This window comes from Electrophorus electricus, chromosome 8 (assembly GCF_013358815.1).
Source record: "Electrophorus electricus isolate fEleEle1 chromosome 8, fEleEle1.pri, whole genome shotgun sequence".
In the NCBI taxonomy this organism is placed as follows: Eukaryota; Metazoa; Chordata; class Actinopteri; order Gymnotiformes; family Gymnotidae; genus Electrophorus; species Electrophorus electricus.
The window spans coordinates 19,970,602-19,991,900 of NC_049542.1; the positions used below are offsets into that span (position 1 = coordinate 19,970,602).

At 38.9% G+C, this 21,299-nt stretch overlaps 1 protein-coding gene across 2 annotated transcripts in view; it reads right to left on the minus strand.

The window, feature by feature from the left end:
• Positions 1 to 5,155: 5,155 nt before the first annotated feature.
• The window catches only part of col8a2 (collagen, type VIII, alpha 2), a 36,295-nt gene continuing 20,151 nt past the window's right edge, over positions 5,156 to 21,299 (minus strand). For both annotated transcript variants that reach the window (XM_027000906.2, XM_027000905.2), the window contains exons 2-3: positions 11,601 to 11,787; positions 5,156 to 7,576 (exon numbers count right to left, since the gene is read on the minus strand). In XM_027000906.2, coding sequence (XP_026856707.2) covers positions 5,667 to 7,576; positions 11,601 to 11,754 — 2,064 coding nt within the window. In that variant the 5' untranslated portion in view covers positions 11,755 to 11,787 and the 3' untranslated portion in view covers positions 5,156 to 5,666. The remainder of the gene's footprint in view (positions 7,577 to 11,600; positions 11,788 to 21,299) is intronic.

A 21,299-nucleotide genomic window follows, 5' to 3' on the forward strand; every position in this document is an offset into this window, starting at 1 on the left:
AAGATGTGGAGACTTTTGTATGAAGCACATTGCTTGCGCAACATCCAAGATCTGTCCAGTTGAGACCAGTCCTGGGAACAGTAAAGATACTATGCAGGACCCTAAATAGACTAAAATCCATCCAATCTGGTAACACTGAAGAACATCAAGTTTTGGAATATACCAATATGCTAGACACATGATTTCTCTGATATCTGAAAATGTCATTTAGAATGTGTTAGAGAATTTGAGATGTCTATAATTATGATTCATTGAAGACATATCAAAAGACATTTTAACTTGCTAAAATGTAATTGTAGATACTGTAGATAATTTCCAGTAAGATTGTAAATCCAAATATGAGTTGTCTGTCATTCTAAATAGTCAAATTGTAACTCTTATTAGACTATACTCATTTGTAGATGTCTAAAACTCTGGTATGGACAGTCTGGTGAAACACTGAATTAACACATCGTGAGAGTTCTAATGATTTCGCTTTTATTTATATTATGCAATGTGTTGTAGCTAACATTATGATTCACTAAGGAACGACTAAGGAAGATCCATAACAAGCTTCCCCAGAATTAGCCACTGTTTTTCTCTCTCTTTCATTACATTTGTTACACTACTTTAGCTGGCCAGCTATATCAACTATTATAAAGTGATTCTGTTGGATAATACAGAAGGCTCTGAAGATCGTATGTTAGGAACATTTTCAAGATTATTGTCATTTGATGTAGTGCCATACGCTCCTGGTATGGAGCAGTATGATGGCCATTTTAATATTTAATGTAACTCATATTCATACTTAGGATTAAAGTTCTATCAAAAAGTAAAAACTATTGTTTTGATAATATTGCTTTGATGGTTATATTTTTTTCTCTGAATAATTGAGGATACTTGTGAACAAACTGAGAGATATTTCAAGGTTAAACATTAAAATCTTCCTATGGAGCCTAATAACATAGTGCTGACCTCAGCTGATGTGTTCTGAAAGGATCCTCGAAGACTCAGTTTAGACTCTCAGTCTAGAAGTTAACTCAAGGTTTGTATCCACGACTGTGAAGAAAAATTTCACTGGGGCACTGACAATGCATTAACAGCATCACACCTTTTATGGAGACTGCAGTGCATAGGTGCTGTTTGTCTGGCATTTAACACACCGTGGCCCCATTATCAGCAATCACAATTAGTAATCACAAGATTATCAGGTTGTGTCATTCTTTTTAAGTCAATGTAAACTTTGGTCTATAAGGCCCAATCTGGCTCTGTAAGTTCACTGTTTTGTTTTTTTCATAGTATATACTAACAAATCCATAAGTTGTCAGATATCCAAGAGCAATGTTTCTCTTTTGCCATGCTAGTTATTAAGAGCATTATGGTATAACAGTATGGTTCAGTCAAAAATTTTCTTATAGAAATCTTTGAACAGCAGTTGACTGAACAGGCAGGAGAAACCTTCTTCACATTATCGCCCCTGATTTCCTTTTGTTACATTTTTTTTCAGGGTTCTATTCATTTGTCAAAGTCATAAACAGAGTTCACTGTACAAGGTCAGTGTGGGGTAAGGTATCACACACATATCATTATAGTGTTTTTCTCTTCTTGTTTTATTTGTGACATTTATTATATTTTTAAGTACAGAATCAGTGTCTCCACAGAGAAGTTTATCTCGTTTGTGGTGAATATGCTGATTGTCATTTTAGAGCTTAGTGCACGTTGCTAAAAAGCATTCATATTCACACTAGTGTTATATTCGAAATAATTAGAAATTCAAAACAACAGCTACAAATTGTCTTCATTACAGAATAAGAATAAACCTATATATATATATATATATATATATATATATATATATATATATATATATATATATATATATATATATATATATATATAAATAAATTGCTTTCATTTAATTTTGACATTAACACTTTGGACAATTAGCATGTAACTATTGAACTCAGGTACACAGAAACATGCCAATGGACTTTTTTTTTTTACAAGAGAATGTTTATTGATGATGTATCAATACTATCAAGTACTGCAGATTTTATATAAGATGACAAGACATTTTCAATCAAAAGAGTGCATTTAATACCCAAAGTATATTGCACAGCATGAATGCAATAGCCATGTATACAAAATAAATCCTATAGCCTGATACATAGTACATTTAAAAAGGAAAACAAAAGGCAACAAAATATTTCTTAAGCAATGGTAGTATGCTAACTACAATACTCTTAACTTAATGCTGTTAGCAATTATTTGTATGCATTATCTGTATGGGTGCTTCAGTATGCAACCATTCTTGCTGGCTTATCATGTATGGATAAATACACCTTCATTAAGTTCATGTGCAAATGGGACCAGTTGTTTGCATTTATCTTGTCCATAACAAACAAACATCCCTTACAAACCAAAGCAAGAATCTTTTTTTTAAAATGAACAGAAAAAGTCCAAAAAGAGACAGTACAAGGAATCTACCTGACACTCTTCTATGCACTTAACTACAAAAAACACATTCACCAAATCCAAAGCGATGGTTTAAAATGACATAAAAAATGAAATATGCAAAAATTCAGAATCAAAGCTCTTCATGTGATTGCAAATGGAAATTAAATGGAAAGGGTTACAAACATTATGTTAAGAAAAACATAATTACTATCCATTTTTTCACAAGTTTAGTATTCTCTTGGACATTTTCAAATGTATATGCTTTTCTCATGGAAATAAATGTTTAAAGGGCCTGGAAAGGCTTCTAAGAGAATACAGACAAGCAAAAACAAACAGTGGGAAGCAGGTAGGTGGTGATGATAAGTGCTAACGATTTTATCATATTTGTTCCTTTTATCATTTTGTAATGAATATCTATTACAAACAATAATATATTGCTTGAAGTTTACATAAACTTTTCTGCAATGTGGAAAGGCTGTGCAGTAAAGCATTATCAGTAATTGGATATAATGTTCCCTCTTGTATGTAACTGTTTATTACTTGCATTGGTTGATGAATTGCAAAGTTGAAATACCGACTGTATGAATACAGTTGGTTGTTGGTTCAGTTGCGTATTACTATGAATATAGTTTTGCTATTACTTATAGTTAAATTATTCTGTACTGGTTTCTTTATCATTATGACAGAATCTGAAATACAACAAAGAACAATCTGAACGGTGACAGTGAAAGTCGTTTCACCACAGTTGGACCACTGTGCAAGTCTTGATTTAACTTCATTATCTTTCCTTTGCTGCTATGTTTCCAGTAATGATAATGCAAGTGGTTAGTTTGCCACTTTTCCTATGTTTGCTGTTCCTATGTATGATGCTTTTCCTATCTTGCTGTTCACAAGTTTAGTATATCTTTTTTTTACCACCACAAGGCTTGTTTCACTCCGAAACTACATATTATTTGTTCTCAGTTATTAAGATTCCAAATTCCACGATGGAATATAAGATGATTTATAGCATACTAAAACTTTCTCTTAAGAGTTCTCTTAAGAGACTGCAGACATGGCCAGAAACCAGAAGCTGCATCTTCTTCTTTTTCTTCTTCTTTTTTAAGAATAGCAAATGTTAGAGCCACTGTTTAGTCTCATCTTTACTACTACAAAAAATGCCAAACCAAAGAGTTAATCTATAAATTTTACACAATCAAAACTATGTAAAAGATACATTCTGACATTCAAAAGCATTCTGATAGCAGGACATTATTACAGTCTATCATAAGACATCCCTGCAAAGGGTTTATTATGCCTGGACTCTTAGGTCTTAGCTGTTGTTCAGCCCACTCACTGTGAAGATTTGTTGTAAATGTTTGTGTCGTTTCTGTCTCAAATTCAACAGTTCATAGGGTACCTAATGTGTTATTGTGGCAATAATTAATTTATTATTGTGTCAATAGTCACCCCAATCATAAATAATATAATAGATTTGTCATATCTTTAGACCATGATATGGATTCTATAAAACATTCTACTCTGTTCCAGACAAGCTCAGTAATTCAACATTGGCATAAATGGTACTGGTATAAATGGTACTGGTATAAATAATTGTTGTAAAAAGACACAGGGCCTACCATAGTCATCAGTGATTGTTAATTGAAGCCTCTATCTTTGGTTTTACAATTAGTAGCAAATAGGGAGTTTGGAATTTAAGTGTTTTGACACAGATCCAGTGTATTTGTTAAATCTGTTTATAATTATGGGATCAATCAATCATTCAATATCTACCTGGAAATTTTATGATTTGACTGCAAAGTTTATGAGCAAGTAATTTTATCATTTAAAGCTGTAAACATTTTAATGTTTGCAGTATTATGCTTAATGCCTAGTAACTAATGAACCAAATGTTTATAAACAGACAAATCATGGTCACATCTTTGAATGACTGTAAAGTTCTGAAAAAAGCTCTGGATATACAGCTACTATCTATTTTGAGTATTCCCAAATAACTTTGAACAAAGGTACTCTTGACAAATCAAAACACAGCTATGAATATTAATCACTATAGATTATTAATGACAGATATGACAAGATTTATACAGGATTTACAAGTGGGATAATTGCCAATATCATGTCATGATCATGGTACATATATAATAACACAATATCAAAGGGGCTAAAGACTGGAGTGAAATTTGAATTGCATTTGCTAGGGAATACAAGTAACTATTGTGTCTTCAACACACTGAATTCATTAGCTATCCATTATAGGGAAAGTCTTAGTCTGCAATATTCTTACAGACTGAAGCTTGATTTGTATTCAATTAAATATTTTTGAATTGTCAAGTAATATTCCCTCTAAAGTAGGGGTTGGTAATCTTATGTGTAAAGGGTCAGTGTGCCTACAGGCTTTTGTAGTCAAGCAGGAGCACACATGATTCTGCTTGTTTCATTCAGCTGGTCTCATTGTTCAGACAACTGATTAATTGTTCCTGCTTGGTTGGAAAAATAACCTTTAGTCATGCAGGTGTCTGTTCCTGATTTTCAGATATGATTGGCTACCTCCTCTCTAAAGCCTTTTGCTTCAAGGATAAGGACTATATTCTCCACATACACGTCAGTAAATCAGGCATATAAACAAGGAATTATAACTTTAATACTTAGTAAACTATGGGAGGCATTTATGCTCCCTAGAGTAAACATTAAAATGACCACGAGTAAAAAACATTACTGCTTTGACAATAAACATGTATCTTTTAATGTAAAATGTGGCCTTAAATAAAGAGCCTGAAGGGAAATGAGACGAAGTTACAGTTTGAACTGAATGTGACTGCAGCCAGGGGAACACATAGCCCCAGAGTCGAAAAGACGGAGTTCAATGGGAGGCAGAATATTTGTGTGCAGTCACATGGGTAAAACTGTTTCTTACACCTTGTCTGATTCTAATAAACAACATCAATTAAAATATCACAACAATTACAGCAACAACAATAATACAACAGTTATAATAACATTATAATATAGGCTGAAGATAAAAAAAATTCCAAAACAAACAAATAAACAAACAAAAAGAAAGTGAAACAACCGAATCAGACATTTCAAAGAGCTAAAACAGACACAGCATAAAGTTTTCATCTGTTTTTATCTCAGATTTTCTATAGATCAGTCTTTCCTGTTATCAATGTTGCAGGTGTTACTTGAGTGACTGCAGAACACTGTTAAAATAATTGATGTGTAAGGGATTGTTATGTAGGGCACAGTAGGAATCCTGAGAAGGATGAATGGATGTACTCAGTGGAGTAGAGCCCATTTGCTTGGTCAGACGGCATCTGCACCCAAACCTGGTCATTCTCCTTCAGCTCCAGCACTGCACTACCTGATGCCTGGTCCATATAGCCCTTTTTGTATTCATCATAGGTGTATGTGGCAGGTACATTGTTTTTGTACAGTGCCACCCACAGGCTGGTTCCCTTTACATGCACATGATAAGCAAAGTAATAGATTCCAGGCAGTGGGGAGGTGAAAATGCCAGTGGCAGGATTGTAAGCATTGTGTCCGTTGTACAGAGTCCTATCGAATTTTATTGGCATACCAGATGGTGGGAAGGGTGTGGTAAGAATGGCAGTAAAAGCAGGAGCTAAAGTGGCAGAAAGCTCACCAAGACCAAACTGTGGTTTTCCTGCACCTGGACCTATTGATTCTCCACCAATGTCAGGTCCTTGAAGTCCTGCCACGCTTGTATCGCCATTAGAAAGGCCAGGTGGGCCAGGTGGGCCAGGGGGACCTGGAAGACCTTGGACACCATTTATTCCTGGAGGACCTGGTTTTCCTGTTGGGCCTTGTGGACCAGGTATCCCCTGTTCCCCATTCTTTCCATTCCCTGGGGGTCCTGGTGGACCCTGTTCTCCTTTTAACCCTGGAATACCCTGTGGTCCCATATGGCCTGTTGGGCCTGGGATCCCGGGAATCCCAGATGTGCCACGTGGCCCTGGTGGTCCAGGTATACCGTTTTCACCTTTAGTGCCTGGTGGCCCACTCAAGCCAGGATTACCAGGCAAACCAATGTGACCTGCATCACCTTTAGGTCCTGGTTTTCCAGTGGCTCCACTCTGCCCAGGAAACCCTTTATCCCCTGGAAGGCCAGGTTTACCTGCCAACCCAGTGGGTCCCTGATCCCCCCGAAGTCCTGGCAAGCCTGGAGGCCCCTGAGGGCCCATCTCTCCCTTCAAACCAGGTATGCCATGTTTACCTGGAAGACCCATTGGACCTTGTATACCTGGAGGCCCTGGCTGCCCATTTGGCCCCATATCACCTGGTAGACCTTCTATCCCAGGTTCTCCTTTGTCACCTGGAGAACCTGGTAATCCAGAGGGACCTTTATCTCCTTTATGTCCTACAGGACCAGGTTTACCATAACCAGGAGCCCCAGGAAACCCAGGAGCACCCCTGAGACCTGGTTCACCCTTTGGTCCAGTTAGGCCTGGTCTACCAGATATACCATCTACCCCTGGTTTTCCCAACCCAGGTGCCCCTGGTGCCCCTTGAAGACCTGGAGACCCAACTGCCCCTGGAGGACCTTTATCTCCTGGAGCTCCTTGGTCTCCTTTTTGTCCAGAAGGCCCAGGTAACCCATCAAGTCCAGGCTTGCCCACACCTGGATTACCAGGAGCTCCAGGAAATCCTTGAAGACCAGTGGGTCCCCTGATGCCGGGTGGACCAGGCTTACCATTGCCATTTTCTCCTTGTAATCCTTTCTCACCAGGTATGCCACGGCTACCTTTTAGCCCTGGTTCACCTCTAGATCCTGGTGGGCCACGAAGTCCAGGAAGTCCTGGCTTGCCATTCAGTGAGAGACCTGCAGGCCCAGGGGACCCTGGTTGCCCTGGCAATCCCCGTAGTCCAGGCTCACCTTGAGGTCCCATCTCACCATTGTTTCCTGGGTGCCCTTTAGGACCAATCTTTCCTGGAAGACCTGGTAAGCCAGGTTTTCCAATTCCTGGCAACCCTGATGGCCCTTGGGGTCCGGTCTGACCATTAAGACCTGGTTTTCCAATCCCTGGTTTCCCTTGTAATCCTGGTGGCCCAGGTGGACCCCTAGGTCCTGGCTTTCCTTGAGGGCCTGGCTCACCTTTTACCTTCATAACAGGTGGAAACTCTGCAAAATAAAAATGTAAGTAATGATGCATAAGGGATTTTTGCATAAACCAATCTACCTTACCTTGCAATAATTACTAATGGTAAGATGAATACAGTAATCCAGTGTCCTAGTTGTGGTCATCTTTAACAATATAACATTTAGAACTTCTAGCAATATGTTTTAGAAAGAACATACTGTATATTCACTTACTTTTTATGAGCTCAACAAAGCAACAAGGTTTAAAACAACAGGTAAAATTATACTAAATATCTTTTCAAATCTATATCTTAATTTGAATAATCAAGCAATGTACAAATACTCAAAAAGCCTGTACTTCATTAGTCTTCACTGCTTTCAATCTGACAATGTTCACTTTGTATCAACAGGGTTTTAACTTTTGCTGTCATTGATTTAAAATATATGTCTGGGACATGCTCAATAAGAAAACTCCCACAAAACTGTAATGTACACAATGAGGCCAAGAAAACATCAAAGAACAATGGATTAAAGAATAATAAAGCCAGAAACAAAAGACAATGAGAAGATTAATGTTCCTCAGCAACACTCGACCTCTGTGGAATGTCTGCAGGGATGGTCATGACATTTACTAAGAATGTCTAAATGTGGTCAAGGACCACCAAACTTTGCTAGTCAAAGACACCAGCAAATCTTTGAAATATGTTTCAAACAACACCTTTCGTAAGAGAATTGTATTATGAAAGTTTGAAAATGCATTATAGTTCATTAATATTATTTGTAAACAGTATCTCAAAATAAGATCAAAGTTTTAGTTTAATCATTAGATTTATAAAAATTGGGATGCTTTGATAATTTACTTAGTGTAGCTTTGTATATTGTGTTTACATAAATTTAGAGTTAATTTCTGTATTCACTACTTCATGATATGCAACCAATATCAAATCAGCTGAGGCAAATTCTTAAATTGTGTTTTACTTCTTAACACAAACTGAAAATGGGGAGAGGTGTTAAGTGTGTTTTCAGCAGGAAAAAATCTTGACCATTGTCATCAGTTTTCACATCTTTTTGATGTGTGTGGCTGTCAGATAAACTTTCTCCATCATCAGAATGCTAATCTAAATAATAATAATAATAATAATAATAATAATAATAATAATAATAATAATAATAATAATGATAATAATAATAATGTAAATTAAATGCACCAGTAAGTAAAATGCACCAAACATCTGCAATAAGCTTATTTTAAAGTTTTTACATGGAAGGAGATCATTATCGTTAATCATAATATTGTCGATCTATTAGTCACGTTAGATGCCCTCTTGTGGTCTAACAGTTTATTGCAGTAAATCTATAAAAATACTTTCTGACATAATCGTTTTTACTAATTTATGCAAGTGAAAAAAAATCTTTGTGATTAATATTTAGTGAGGAAAACTTGCTGAGATAATGTACTAATTCTTTAATATGTATAGAAGTATTTTGTTTTAATTGCAATTACCATGTGAAGTACTAGGCACTAGATATACTATAAAATAATTGTTGAACCTCACTTTTTTTTGAAAAAATTCCAGGCAGCTTAATAAATAGGTTAGAGAAGAAAGGCATTTAAGCATACTATGGTACATTTTATTGTAATACATGTGTACATGTGAAAAAAATTCATTACATTTCTAAAATTCATGTAAATTCATTACATTAAATATCCTATAATTAAACATTAATAATCAGTAATAAACTTATCAGTACATAATGTGCATAGCAATAATCATACCAGCACAGAATTAAAAAATGTGGACTCCCTTTTAATATAAATGGTGCAGCCAGTGGCAAAAGTTTCATTTCAGCTTTGAGGGAGGGGGCATCGCTCACATCACCAAACCTAACACACTATATGAGTAATGTGAGCAGGAATGACCAAACATCGTACCCCCCACCCCTCCAAAGCTATGCCTAAGGGTTCAGCATAGGAGCACCTAGCCTTGACAGTATTATATTTCCAATGTCCACTAGGTGGTAGTAGCTGCACTGGACTGCTGTGATTAACAGTTCAGACAAAACCAGGTCACAATGTTTTGCAATACAGCAGTTTTAAAAGTTGTAAAACACATTTATTTATCCCTTTTCCATCTATATGATGTTACATTACAAAACAAAATTTTAAGTTACTAATTACAATTTCTGGAGAGTGAAAGTGCTATATAACAGTCACATATTTTATTCAAAATTAATGTATAATTGACATATCTGGGGTTTCCAGAAAAAGCCCTGATCTAAAGTGGTGTGAATGATTACCTGGGGTATTATATTAATAGCTCTTTGTGGTCCTGGGATGCTGGGATGTACTGATTCCATGACTGATTTTTATGAATTTACATGCCATATATTCTTATGAATTTACATGCCATAAATAGATACATTCAGCTACATCCCACAGTACAGTTGCACCTGTAGCAATATCGAAATGCAGTACCAAATAAGGAAAACGCACACAGTGTGAGGAGCAGTGAAAAGTAAATAATCTCTACATGGTTACCTCCACTGTGAAAGAAGACACACACACACACACACACACACACACACACACACACACACACACACACACACACACACACAAACACAAAGAAAGAAGCTGACCAACTAAAACACAGGTAACAGCTACCAGATGCTGATATGAGCAAGTCTTGTATGGCTTTCCAAAACCAATCAAGGGTTTAGCAGCAGCTGCCAAAATGTCAGCACAAACAGCTACAGGCAACATTAAAGTCTCTTTAATGAGACTAAAACTTATCTGAAGGCTTGTTTGGGCAAATGTTTTTATACTCTGAGATTTATTTACACTTAATTGTTTTTGTTGTCCCATTTAACATCTAAATTTAACATGAAAATTCTTTAAATAAGAAAATATCAATTTTTATGTTTTCATTTGATTAACTTAAAAATTAAACAAGAGGTAATAAGCAAAACATTTAGGAATTTTGATTAACATGCTACTCTTCATACCTCAAAAAAATCTGATGACTCATTATTTCCTGATTTATTCATTGGTTTGTCATAGAGCAGTCAAAGCATGACATACAAATGTATTATTCTCTACTATATTTCTGATTTATCTAAATATGATTTTGTCTAGTTATGTGTCTAGACAAGGATATGAAAGGCTCCCGAGTCAGTCAACCTGCAGTAATTACACTGAGTAAGCCAGACATCTCCATTAGGATCTTAAACCAGCAGGCAAACCAATCAAAGCCCATATAAAACCGGAATGACTTAAGACCTCATGACCATAAACAATTATGCTCTATTCTCTCTTTCTTTACTTGTGAAATAGAGACCTATATTCTACAGATGAAGAATAAGTGTTTGCATCCAGGGAGAGACTCAAAACAAACCTGGCCTGGCTTTCTTATCACCACCAGGGCTTTGACCTTTTTTACACTGTTTCTGACCATGTTTTCATGTCCCTCATCTCCGCTATGAGTCTCTTCCTGGCAGACCTGGGACTGGAGTATATGTGGCTGTGAAATACTGCCCCAAAGGGAGCTCACCTCAACCCACCCTGCCCATCTTTAGCTTTCCCTCTTCTTCTAGCTCCTCCTCTAACAGAGCCACAATACTCTTCATAAATCAGTGAAGGGAGAGGAGACATTAAATGACCAACTGTTCCTGTCCTTTCATTGTACATGCTTGCTGCTTTCACTGCCTGACACATGTTTGGCTCTCCTCCCTGACCCTATAATTGCCTGGAGAAGCTACATTGTTCAGACTGAACATACAGAAATCGGGTACTATACTGAGGTTTGACACAGTATTATAAAATGCTGAATTGTTTATGTGGTATTCTGATGTCTACAGAAGATTTGGAGAATGTTTGACACCTTCATCCAAAAATGTTATCTCTTACCAAACACTGGGGTGACTATGTAATATCTACAAATATGGAAAAGAAAAGCAGGATACAGAATGATGATTGATGAATGATTATTTTGTATGTGCTAAAGTTACACTCACCTTAATGAATGTATTGTGGTTAATTAATTTGCTAATTATTAGTTATACTTACCAAGATATTGGCCTTTCCCCTCTCTGAATGGGGGTCCAACTGGCCCCTTCATCATAGGCTGCATGTACTTCATCTGGGGCATAGGGGGGGCATAGCCCCCTCCCAGAACTTTGCCCCCTAGCATCAGCGCCACACATATGGATACCAGCAGCATGGTCTATTGCCTCTTGGGCTCTGTGCCTCCAATCTGAGGAGAGAAAGAGAGAACGGATAAATGAGATTAATGTTCTACTACTTGCCATTCCACAGATAAATGCTTTGTAACATGTGGCATTTGCTCCTTTTAGGGAGAGATTTTCACACAAGATAGTCTATTGGGAAAATCTAATTAAAACATTAGTGTCAGTGAGAGATAGATGTGCCAAAGGTTTCTGGAAGGTGAAGTAAACAAATCACTGCATATTATCAAATTACTGTATAATTTCCAAATCACTGTAAACTCCATGTCAGGTGTTTGCAACTCACAACATGCCATACTTGTACTTTAGTAAGGAATGAGACCTTATTACTTCTAGAGTATTTTGCATTAAAACATCCATAAAAATCCCATAATCTGCCTAATTTACATTTGCTTTAGTAATGTCCTTGGTTAATTTTCAGTCCCACACCAGGCAATACTAGAACCAGCAGCTAGGATTGATATTAACACAGTCATGCACAAATAATTCACCCTACATGACTCTATAGGTGATGACTACTATGTGACTGAGCAGATGGAACCAAATGCACCCCCAGAACTGTATGGTGCAATCCTCCTCTTGCATGATTGGCTTCTGGGCTGGCCACTGCCTAAATGGAACTGAACTCACCAAGGTTCAATAAGCATGGGTGCCAAGGTAGAGGCTGGGCCCAGGGCTCTTACCTCTGCCTGTTTGTTTAACCTGTCATTCCCTGTGACAGCTGTGCCTGTTTGCTTTAATTTGCTCCAGGAAGGAATGATAATTTCATCCTCATGTTACTCATCGTACCATGTATTTACACAGATCCGATCAGGTGTATGGGAGAGACCACTGGGTGGGAGCAGAGAGGTGGTAATTGCATTATAAATCACTGGGCTCTAACAGTGGTGACATCTAGGATATGAAATCTGAGGGAAATTGATTTAGTCTGTGGATTGTATCTGTGAACCTACAGAGTCCTCTTCTCCATGTTTATGCTCTCCTTAGACCTCCACACTCCTTAGACTCTAAATTTTCCACTTGCCATGATCACTTCTAGACCACTTCCCACTGGACAGGCATACCTGGACTTCGGTTCAAATTGTGACCCACAGAGTACCATCTGAGGAAGGCCTGCTGGACACAACCAAGGCTCCACTGAGGGAAGCACTTCTGAAATCATGTCCAAAAGCACATGGATATCCTATCCATGGCCTCCACAGTTCACAGGCTTCAGTTTGCCGTCCTCAGTGTTGTTCTTGGAGCTTGGGTGGCCTGGCCTAGACACATTCCTAATCTACTTCACTTCCTCCTTCCCTTGCAGTGACAGCTTGACACTCATGCTCATAACCACAACTCTGAATACAAAATGGAGAACTCACATATTAGTTTGGCTGCAAGTACATGTGCAAGGCCTAACGGTTGGTTAAACCAGCAATACCAGCACACAGCAGAAGTCTCTGTTGACTGTAACCAAAGGCATAGTGTAGCAGTGCAAAAATGTTTTATCTACAGGTGTCAGGGCTAGCTAAAAAAGTATTTGAAGTCATCAAGCTCTTTCACTTTCATGCTGATTTCAAGGTCATTCTGAGAGCTGTTTTATAATTAGCCCTCATTATGATTTCCTTATGGGCTTATTGTTGCCATTCATTTGTGCTTTTTCTAAAGTATAAAATAATCTCCTTGTTAAAGAGCACTACATTTAGATGCCTTGGCACATAGCCACAGAAAATAAGCATTTTTTTTGAGGGAAAGTGCACAGTGCAGTATGACCACAGTATATAAATTAATTTCTTTCAACTACACGTCTGTTGAACGTCTGTGTCAAAAAACAAGTGAGAAGAAGGGAGCGAGACAGGCAGAAGCAATGAGTAATGGCAAAGAGGAAATCTACGTAGAACAGCAGCTCCACGACTGCAAGTCTTCCTACAAAGAGACTGATCCTGCTGCAGACCCCCACAGCATGTTCTGGATTGGGAGACAAAAGCAAAGCAAGCCCTGGCATGTTCTTTCCAAACTGGGCAATGTTCCATTTTTCCACCTTTATCATTTTCTTTATTATTATTATTATTATTATTATTATTATTATTATTATTATTATTAAGCCTGGAAGAGAGGTGAAGGGTCTTTTTGACTCCAAGGGGAAACGTTTGGGCTGAGTTCTCATACTGAGCTTATTCTCCCATGGTGGTACACATAGTTCTGTGGTTTGTTGATCTTTTTTCTTTTAAACTTCCATGTAAAGATGTGAAGCTCAAAAACCATGAGCAAGCCTTTGTAATTGGTCACGTCTATGCTTGCATCTGTGTTAGCGCTTGCTAAAAAACACACACTTCCTCTTAGTTCTCATGTGTAGCCATTTCCCACTCCAGGAAAAACACAATCATGAGACAGTCTGGGAGGGAAAGCAGGGAGGCCAGAAAGAAAGTGAGGATGAGAGAGAGAGAGAGAGAGAGAGAGAGATAGATAGATAGAGAGAGAGAGAGAGAGAGAGAGAGAGAGAGAGAGAGAGAGAGAGAGAGAGAGAGAGAAAGCACGAAAATGGTGGTGGCAGCTAAATGTTTGGTCGTTCAATGCTTGGCTGCAGTTGGTTAGGGGGTTAACTGTTCCTAGGGCTTGTGGTTTTGTGGGGATGCTAATTTAGATGTCTTTAACAGTGTACCCTACATAGAGCAGGCATCTTAACACCGTGAGTGATTGGAATCAGAGGCCAACACAATCTGTTTATCAAATGTTTTTCTTGAAAAGAGCTGCAGACACATTTAAATAGTCTCACATTCTGTCTAGCCAAGTGTTCACCCGGGTATGTGCACAAACTTGCACACTTTGTGTTTACAGCATTCAGCTAAGGTTTAAAACACACACACACACACACACACACACACACACACACACACACACACACACACACACACACACACACACACTAACGCTTCTGAGGAACCAGAGCCATTCACAACAATTAAAGATAAGGCCACCCAAACAAACCTGAAATGGACCAATATGGCAAACAGCAGTGGGCTTATTTAAAACAGATTTACAAAAAAAATCCCAACCAAACAAAAAACCCCACAGAACCCAAACCCCAAAGCTACCAAAATTCAAAACAGAAGAGAAAAGAAGAAATAAAGAAGCAGACTCCTTAAGACTCCTTAAGGTTTGCTGTCCTTAAGACAACACAACCTTAATTGTGTTCTAGTCAACTTTAAAACACAATGCTACACAAGAAGAACTTCACAACTGTCCTCTAACCAGGCCTGTGAAATGCTGTAAAAAAGAGAAAAGTTTTCACAGGCTCTCTTCTGAAGGCTTATGCAGTTCCCTGACAGACAGACATGGAACAGTGGTGCACTTTTATAGTGCGCTTTTGCTTGGCCACTTTCACTTCTATTAACCATGAATGACTGAGACCAGGACTGACAGAATCATCTTTAAACTCACCATGGCAGCTCAGGTAGCAACAGTGGCAGCCAGAACATCAGAACCCCAAGATCCACAAATATTCTGCTGAAAGAAGTAGACCTTCTTGTCATCAGATTTATTCAGTGACAGGAGGCTCTTACCAGTGTTTAGGCAGTGTGCATTATACACCACAGTGCTAAACCCACTACCATCCCACAGGGGGCCTGTAGAGCAGTACCCTTCTAAGGTGGAGACAGAGCATTCACCAAAGGCAACACTGCCATCTCTGAGAGTGGCACATGTTCCTCTGGCTCCTATTTTACAAACTGTACAAGCACTGATACACTCTCACACCTAGGTACAGACACAGACACAGACAGACAGACACACACACACACACACACACACACACACACACACACACACACACACACACACACACACACACACACACACATTCTCTTTATTACTTTGTCCTCTCAACACATACAAACATTTACTCTATCTAATGAACACAGAGTGTTAAGTTGAAGCGCATGTATGTATGTTTTTTTAATTCAAGGGCATGTGCCTGGTTGAGAGACAATGCTTTTTGAGGTGGATAGAGAGAGAAGGAAATTGGTTATGAGGTCTTTTTTTGGAGAATCCCCTTTTCAGCATGAAGTAAGCTCCATGAGGGACTAAGTGGTACTTAGTCCACTTCTGTCCACCATCTTCATTTTGCTTGCTTATTTTTAACCTAATATTTGGGACCATACCACTTATAACTCACCTGTAGTTCTTTCTTTGCTCTGAACAAACATACATGAGCAATTATGACCACCATGCTCATTTTGAACACATTATTTGAACATGGTTTAAGTTCTCTTTCCAATGGCATGGCACATTAATGGTAGCCGACACCAAGCTCCTGGGTTAAATTAAACAGCGGCACTACTAAATTGCTTCACAGAGAGCATTTCTTAGAGATGATGGATTGTGAAGGGGTCCTATACCCTGCAGCCATCTCCCTGCTAGGTCGATATTTAACAGAATCATTAGATGTAAATTATCCATTTAATGCTACGGGGAGCATTGCTGAAGCATGATGTAAGATGTTTACACTTCCAGAGCCAGACTGGTCTTTCCCCTTCGGTTTTCCATCCTTCCCACTGTGACCAGAGCTCCCAGCATTCCCCAGATCACACCAGGGATTATGCAAGGCCTTCAGCTAAGGCTCTTGTCAAATAATGTGTCAGGCCGGATAATTTAATCATCCCTCCCTTGATGTTTCTCCATTCCTGAACAGACCTTCCACACATGCAGAGCAAGGGAGGTTTGGCTAGTGGTGTCAGGGATGTGGAAAATGTTTCACAGCAAATCTGATGTGCCTCTTTTATTCCTTTCCCTTCTGTAAATGTTGTATGTAACACAGTACACAACAGACATCATCCATCTCTCTTGTCTTTTTTGCTGACTTTGTGAGTGATGCATGTGTCATGGGTAGAGGTGGGAATAGAGAGTGAGGAATTGTGTACACGCAGATGCCTACATGCACAGTGAGGGCTACCTAAGAGATTGCATTCACAATAACAGGATGTGTTTCAGAAGCATGGGCATTAGCCAAGGGAAGCAGTTCAGGATCATTATGAAGAAACATTTTCTTGGTCTAAACAAGACACTGGCCACTATGGTGTCTGGAGAAAGAAGTTTGAAAGTATGCAGTCTTGGTTTTCTATGTGGTATTAGTTGGAAAGTTTCTCTAACAAACACAAATCTTCTCTAACAAACAAATCTCTTTATACATAAAGTGTGCAGTACTTTTTGAATGGCCAAAAAGTGGTAAATGGTTTACTTTGAGCCTTTGCATTTTCAAATGTAATCAGGAATAGTCACATTTAGCACCTGGTTATAGATACACTCACATGCACACACATGTATATTGTGGTGAGAACTCTTTTGTCTTCAGGCAACTGAGATGCAGTACTACAGATGCACTACAGACTACAGAGATGCACTACAGATCATCTACAGACTTCATGAATGTATAACCAAACTATTCTGCATTTTAGCATGTCATGACAGAAAACAATAAGAGCTCTTCAGATGGAACAGTAAACATTTTCAGCGACAGATACATCTGTAAAAGGGAGTCCTACTGAGACTAATTTTGTTTTGGTATTTTCTAAAGAAACATAATTAAAATGACAGAATATAGTCCAGGTGTTACCTTAAAACAAGACAGACTGGTTCACAGCAAAGCACAGCAATTCTTTCCAACTGCACATGAGAGGAAAAACAAATTCTCAAACATCCCAACCCTACACACCCATTAAGCCTCAGGATTTTGGGAGACAGCCAGCAGACAGAGCTATACCTTTTTCTGAGGCTTGGCTGTGGAATTCATATAATCAAGAATTTCAATACTCTGCCATCTCAAAGCGCATGGAGTCCAAACCTGTTCCTCTTCCATGGACTAACCTAGTAAAACTCTTTCAAATCAAATCAAGGCTGAAAATGTGAATAAATTAATTAGTGTCAGGAGAAATGTTAAAGAGAGACTACTGTTTTGTAGCTCTAACCTCTTGACTAAATGACTGGAGCTCATTTGGGTTTTCTTGCATTACCTCAGCTCTGGCTGTGGCCTTGTCGAACTGTCTGTCGAGTGTGTGTTGTCTGTCTGCTCTGCTTTTCTCTCTGACCTATCTCTCTTCGGACACAGACACAATATGATCCTTCCCTGCCTGCTCTATCAACAAGCTCTGTTTTTCCCCTTACTTCTCTCTCTGTCTCTCTCTCTGTCTCTCTGTCTCTCTCTCTCTCTGTCTCTCTCTCTCTCTCTGTCTCTCGCTCCCTTATTCCATGACTTATTCGATGTAGAACTGGCAAGGGCATTTCTTTTTTCTCTCCTTCTCTTTTCCTCTGTTCTCTCTCCTCCAAATACCCTCTCCCCCCAACCACACCATCTCTCTGCAGCACATTGCCTGTGTGAATGCTCTTATTGTGGGCTGCCAAGGCCTGACGAAGCAGAGAGCTTTTTTTCCTCCCCACGTCTCTGCTTTTAAACATTGACACGTGCTGGCTGCTCCCAACTCACATTTTTCCCAGCTGGTGATCGAAAGAGAGTGGGAGTGGAGGAGCAAGCATGAAAGGATGGATATATGAATAGATGCAGGGAGGCTGGATGACAGAAGTGTGTGGCAGCAATACACAGAGGACTGTTAAAAGACCAGCTGCTGGCATTTTTTTTGTTCCTGTGGCCTGAGCCATGTATTTGGGCTCGATGACGAATGGCTAGCATTGCTCCTCCATGTGGGTGGTACATGTCAGTGGAGTGAGACTTACATGCATAGGTGAACTCCATGGACATTTCCACTGGGAGGGAAACATGCTCATGTGTAGTGTATCTTTTGGGGCCCCAGAAATTCATGGGGCCAAGATAATTATGGGATCCACATAGTCTTTAGTATGTATAGAGCATGATAAATGAACACTGTACTTCCTGCTCTTCTACAGAAGCCATCCAAATATTTACCTTACAGATGAATCCATTTACAATTGGAATTGTTGTTTCTGTGTCATGAGATGAAACTTGAAGTCAGTTAGAGACTGCAATTATCCAGCTAATGCATGTATGCTGTTTCTATGTAGTGTGTGAAATTTTGGATACCACATAATAGGTGAAATCTCACTTAATCTTAGAAATATTACTTACTCTGAAATCTCACTCTTCTTCAACACTGCATGCCTTCATGTTGTGTCATAGCACTGCTCTGGTCCATTTCCTATTAAAACAGTCTCTAAGATCAGGGCTTATGTTTCTGGGAGCTGGAAATGTTGTCCACAAAGGTGCAGAAGAAAATGCTTACTGAGGCATTCTTAGCCACTGTGTCTTCATTCTATCCTATTTCAGATGTGTGCCCCAGCAAAGACCGCTCTTCCTCCATCATTGATGAATGGTCCAAGATAAAAGCTAATGTGCTCACAGCCTTTTGTATGTGCTCATAGCATGGTTGTCAGCTAAAGGTGGTCAGCCTCCTTCATTACAGTGGGGGAGTGGGGGGAAGGGGTGAGGGGTTGAGTGAGATGGGGAATGATAAGGTCTAGGAAATCTTTGTAAAATACTTCTAAAATGAATGAAGTACCTCTGTGTTCTGATGCTGATTGAGTAGGTTTGCTCCATTAACACACAAAGATGAAAGGCCAGATCCATTAACCTAAGAGCAGGGTCCAGGCTTGGTAAGTTGGAGAAGTTTTGAAAAACCAAAAAATCTTCTCATTGCTGTCCTGTGTGAAGTGAAGGAAATTAAATCTATTGATATCCATGTCCTATAATCTTGAAATACATTATGAAGATTGTCTCTACTCCAAAGCAGCCCCATTATGAGTTCTATTGTGATTGTATTCTTGTCTGACAGGGCCTCTCTCGCTGATATTTGCACAAGCAGACCTTTACAGGGCCCCATTACACCTCCAGCTTAGAAATACAAGACTGTGAGGTTCATTTCTCAAAGCATGTGTATGTGTGCACAAGTGTGTGTATGTGTGAAAGTGGAAGAGAGCATGTGTATATGTCTGTGGTGGTGTGGATGTGTGTATAAACCAGATTTTAAGTGCTCTTCTCATAAAGGATACATTGGCCCCAGAATAAAATAGCATTTTTCATGTCAATCCATTGCCTGACAGATAGATTTTTGCCTTTTGCATGGGAAAAAGTAAAGAGCATAATTTTTCAAGGTTTAGTTTAAGCTAATATAATGGCTGTTGGAAAAACATTATTCAGTAGGGAAACTCTGACCACATCCCATTTTAGGAGAGTGATCTCTGTCACTTTATAGGAGTCAGGCAATGAGAAGCAGCTTAGAGTTAGTTAAAGCCTGCACTATAGTTTATTTCCTGGATGTGATATTTCCTTTTTTTCAAATTACTCTTAATTGTTGGTCTTTAACACTTAACAGAAGCATTTTAATTAAACCAGTAGGTTGGTAATCAGCACAAAAGGCTCCAGCTGGACCTTGTAATTGGAAGTACAATTCCACATAGCCATTGCCCCCTACTGGTCAGTACTGTTCCAAGTCTTTGACTACTTTTCCAGATTCCATCAAGCTCAAAACCACACAAAGTACTAAAAATGTTTATTTATTTATTTATTTATTTATTTATTTATTCCTGAAAGCTTGAGCATACGTCTGTTTATAGATCTGAGCAGGCATTTGTCAGACAGATCACTGAAAATTTGAATTTGACCACCTGAGCCTTCATACTGAGAACAGCAGGAAAGAGTGCATTTGAATTCATCTTTTACTACAGTACACTACATTTTTATATGTAGAGACAGGGAAAGAGAGACCTTCAGAGTACTTGCTTGAGTGTGAGTGAGGTGTTCAGTGGCATGCAGATACTAATACCTGTTCTGTGAGAAGACGAACAAAAATACAAATCGGCTCTGTCTAGACTATATGGCTTTTGAAAGGTTCTGCAATCACTAAATTCATTAATGACTCTTGGCAAACCAATAAGGGATCCAACCAAGCTGCAAACATCAAAAACTCAACAAATGAAGGTTGAAACTGTGCAGACACTATTATAATTCACATCACACAACATCATTTCCTCAGCACATCTGGAAAACTCTACCAAGCCTCGCACCTCATTACCCATGTATTGCTATGAACGTTTCTTTCACACACAATGCAAACTGAAAAAGATATACACACCAGCTAGTTGCTCTGAACCTTGTATGAACAATTCAGGATTAAACATTGCCACAGGGAAAACAAACATAATCAAATGAAGTTATACAGTGTCAACGAACCACAAACAGGGCCAAACTGCTAAGAAAGAAAGCACATATCAGCAGGAGTCTGTGAGGCCGAGCGCTCAGCCTGTGAGGCTGAAGCTAAAGAGAGGGTGAGAGGCGAGACTTCCCTCACTGTCCTGTACACCTCCCCGGATGTGCCTTCACCATGAAGATGCACAGAATCATGTGGGAAGAAGGTGGCACAGTATAAATCTTGGCCAGGCCTGGAGCTGGACAGGAGCAGTGTTTCTTCTTGAAGCAGGGGTAAATGTAATATTTCCTCCCTCAGAGTTATGGCATAGTCAAGGCTTGCTTCTGTCTTTTCTCAGCCTCTTCCATTTCTCTGCTTTTGTTTAGCTG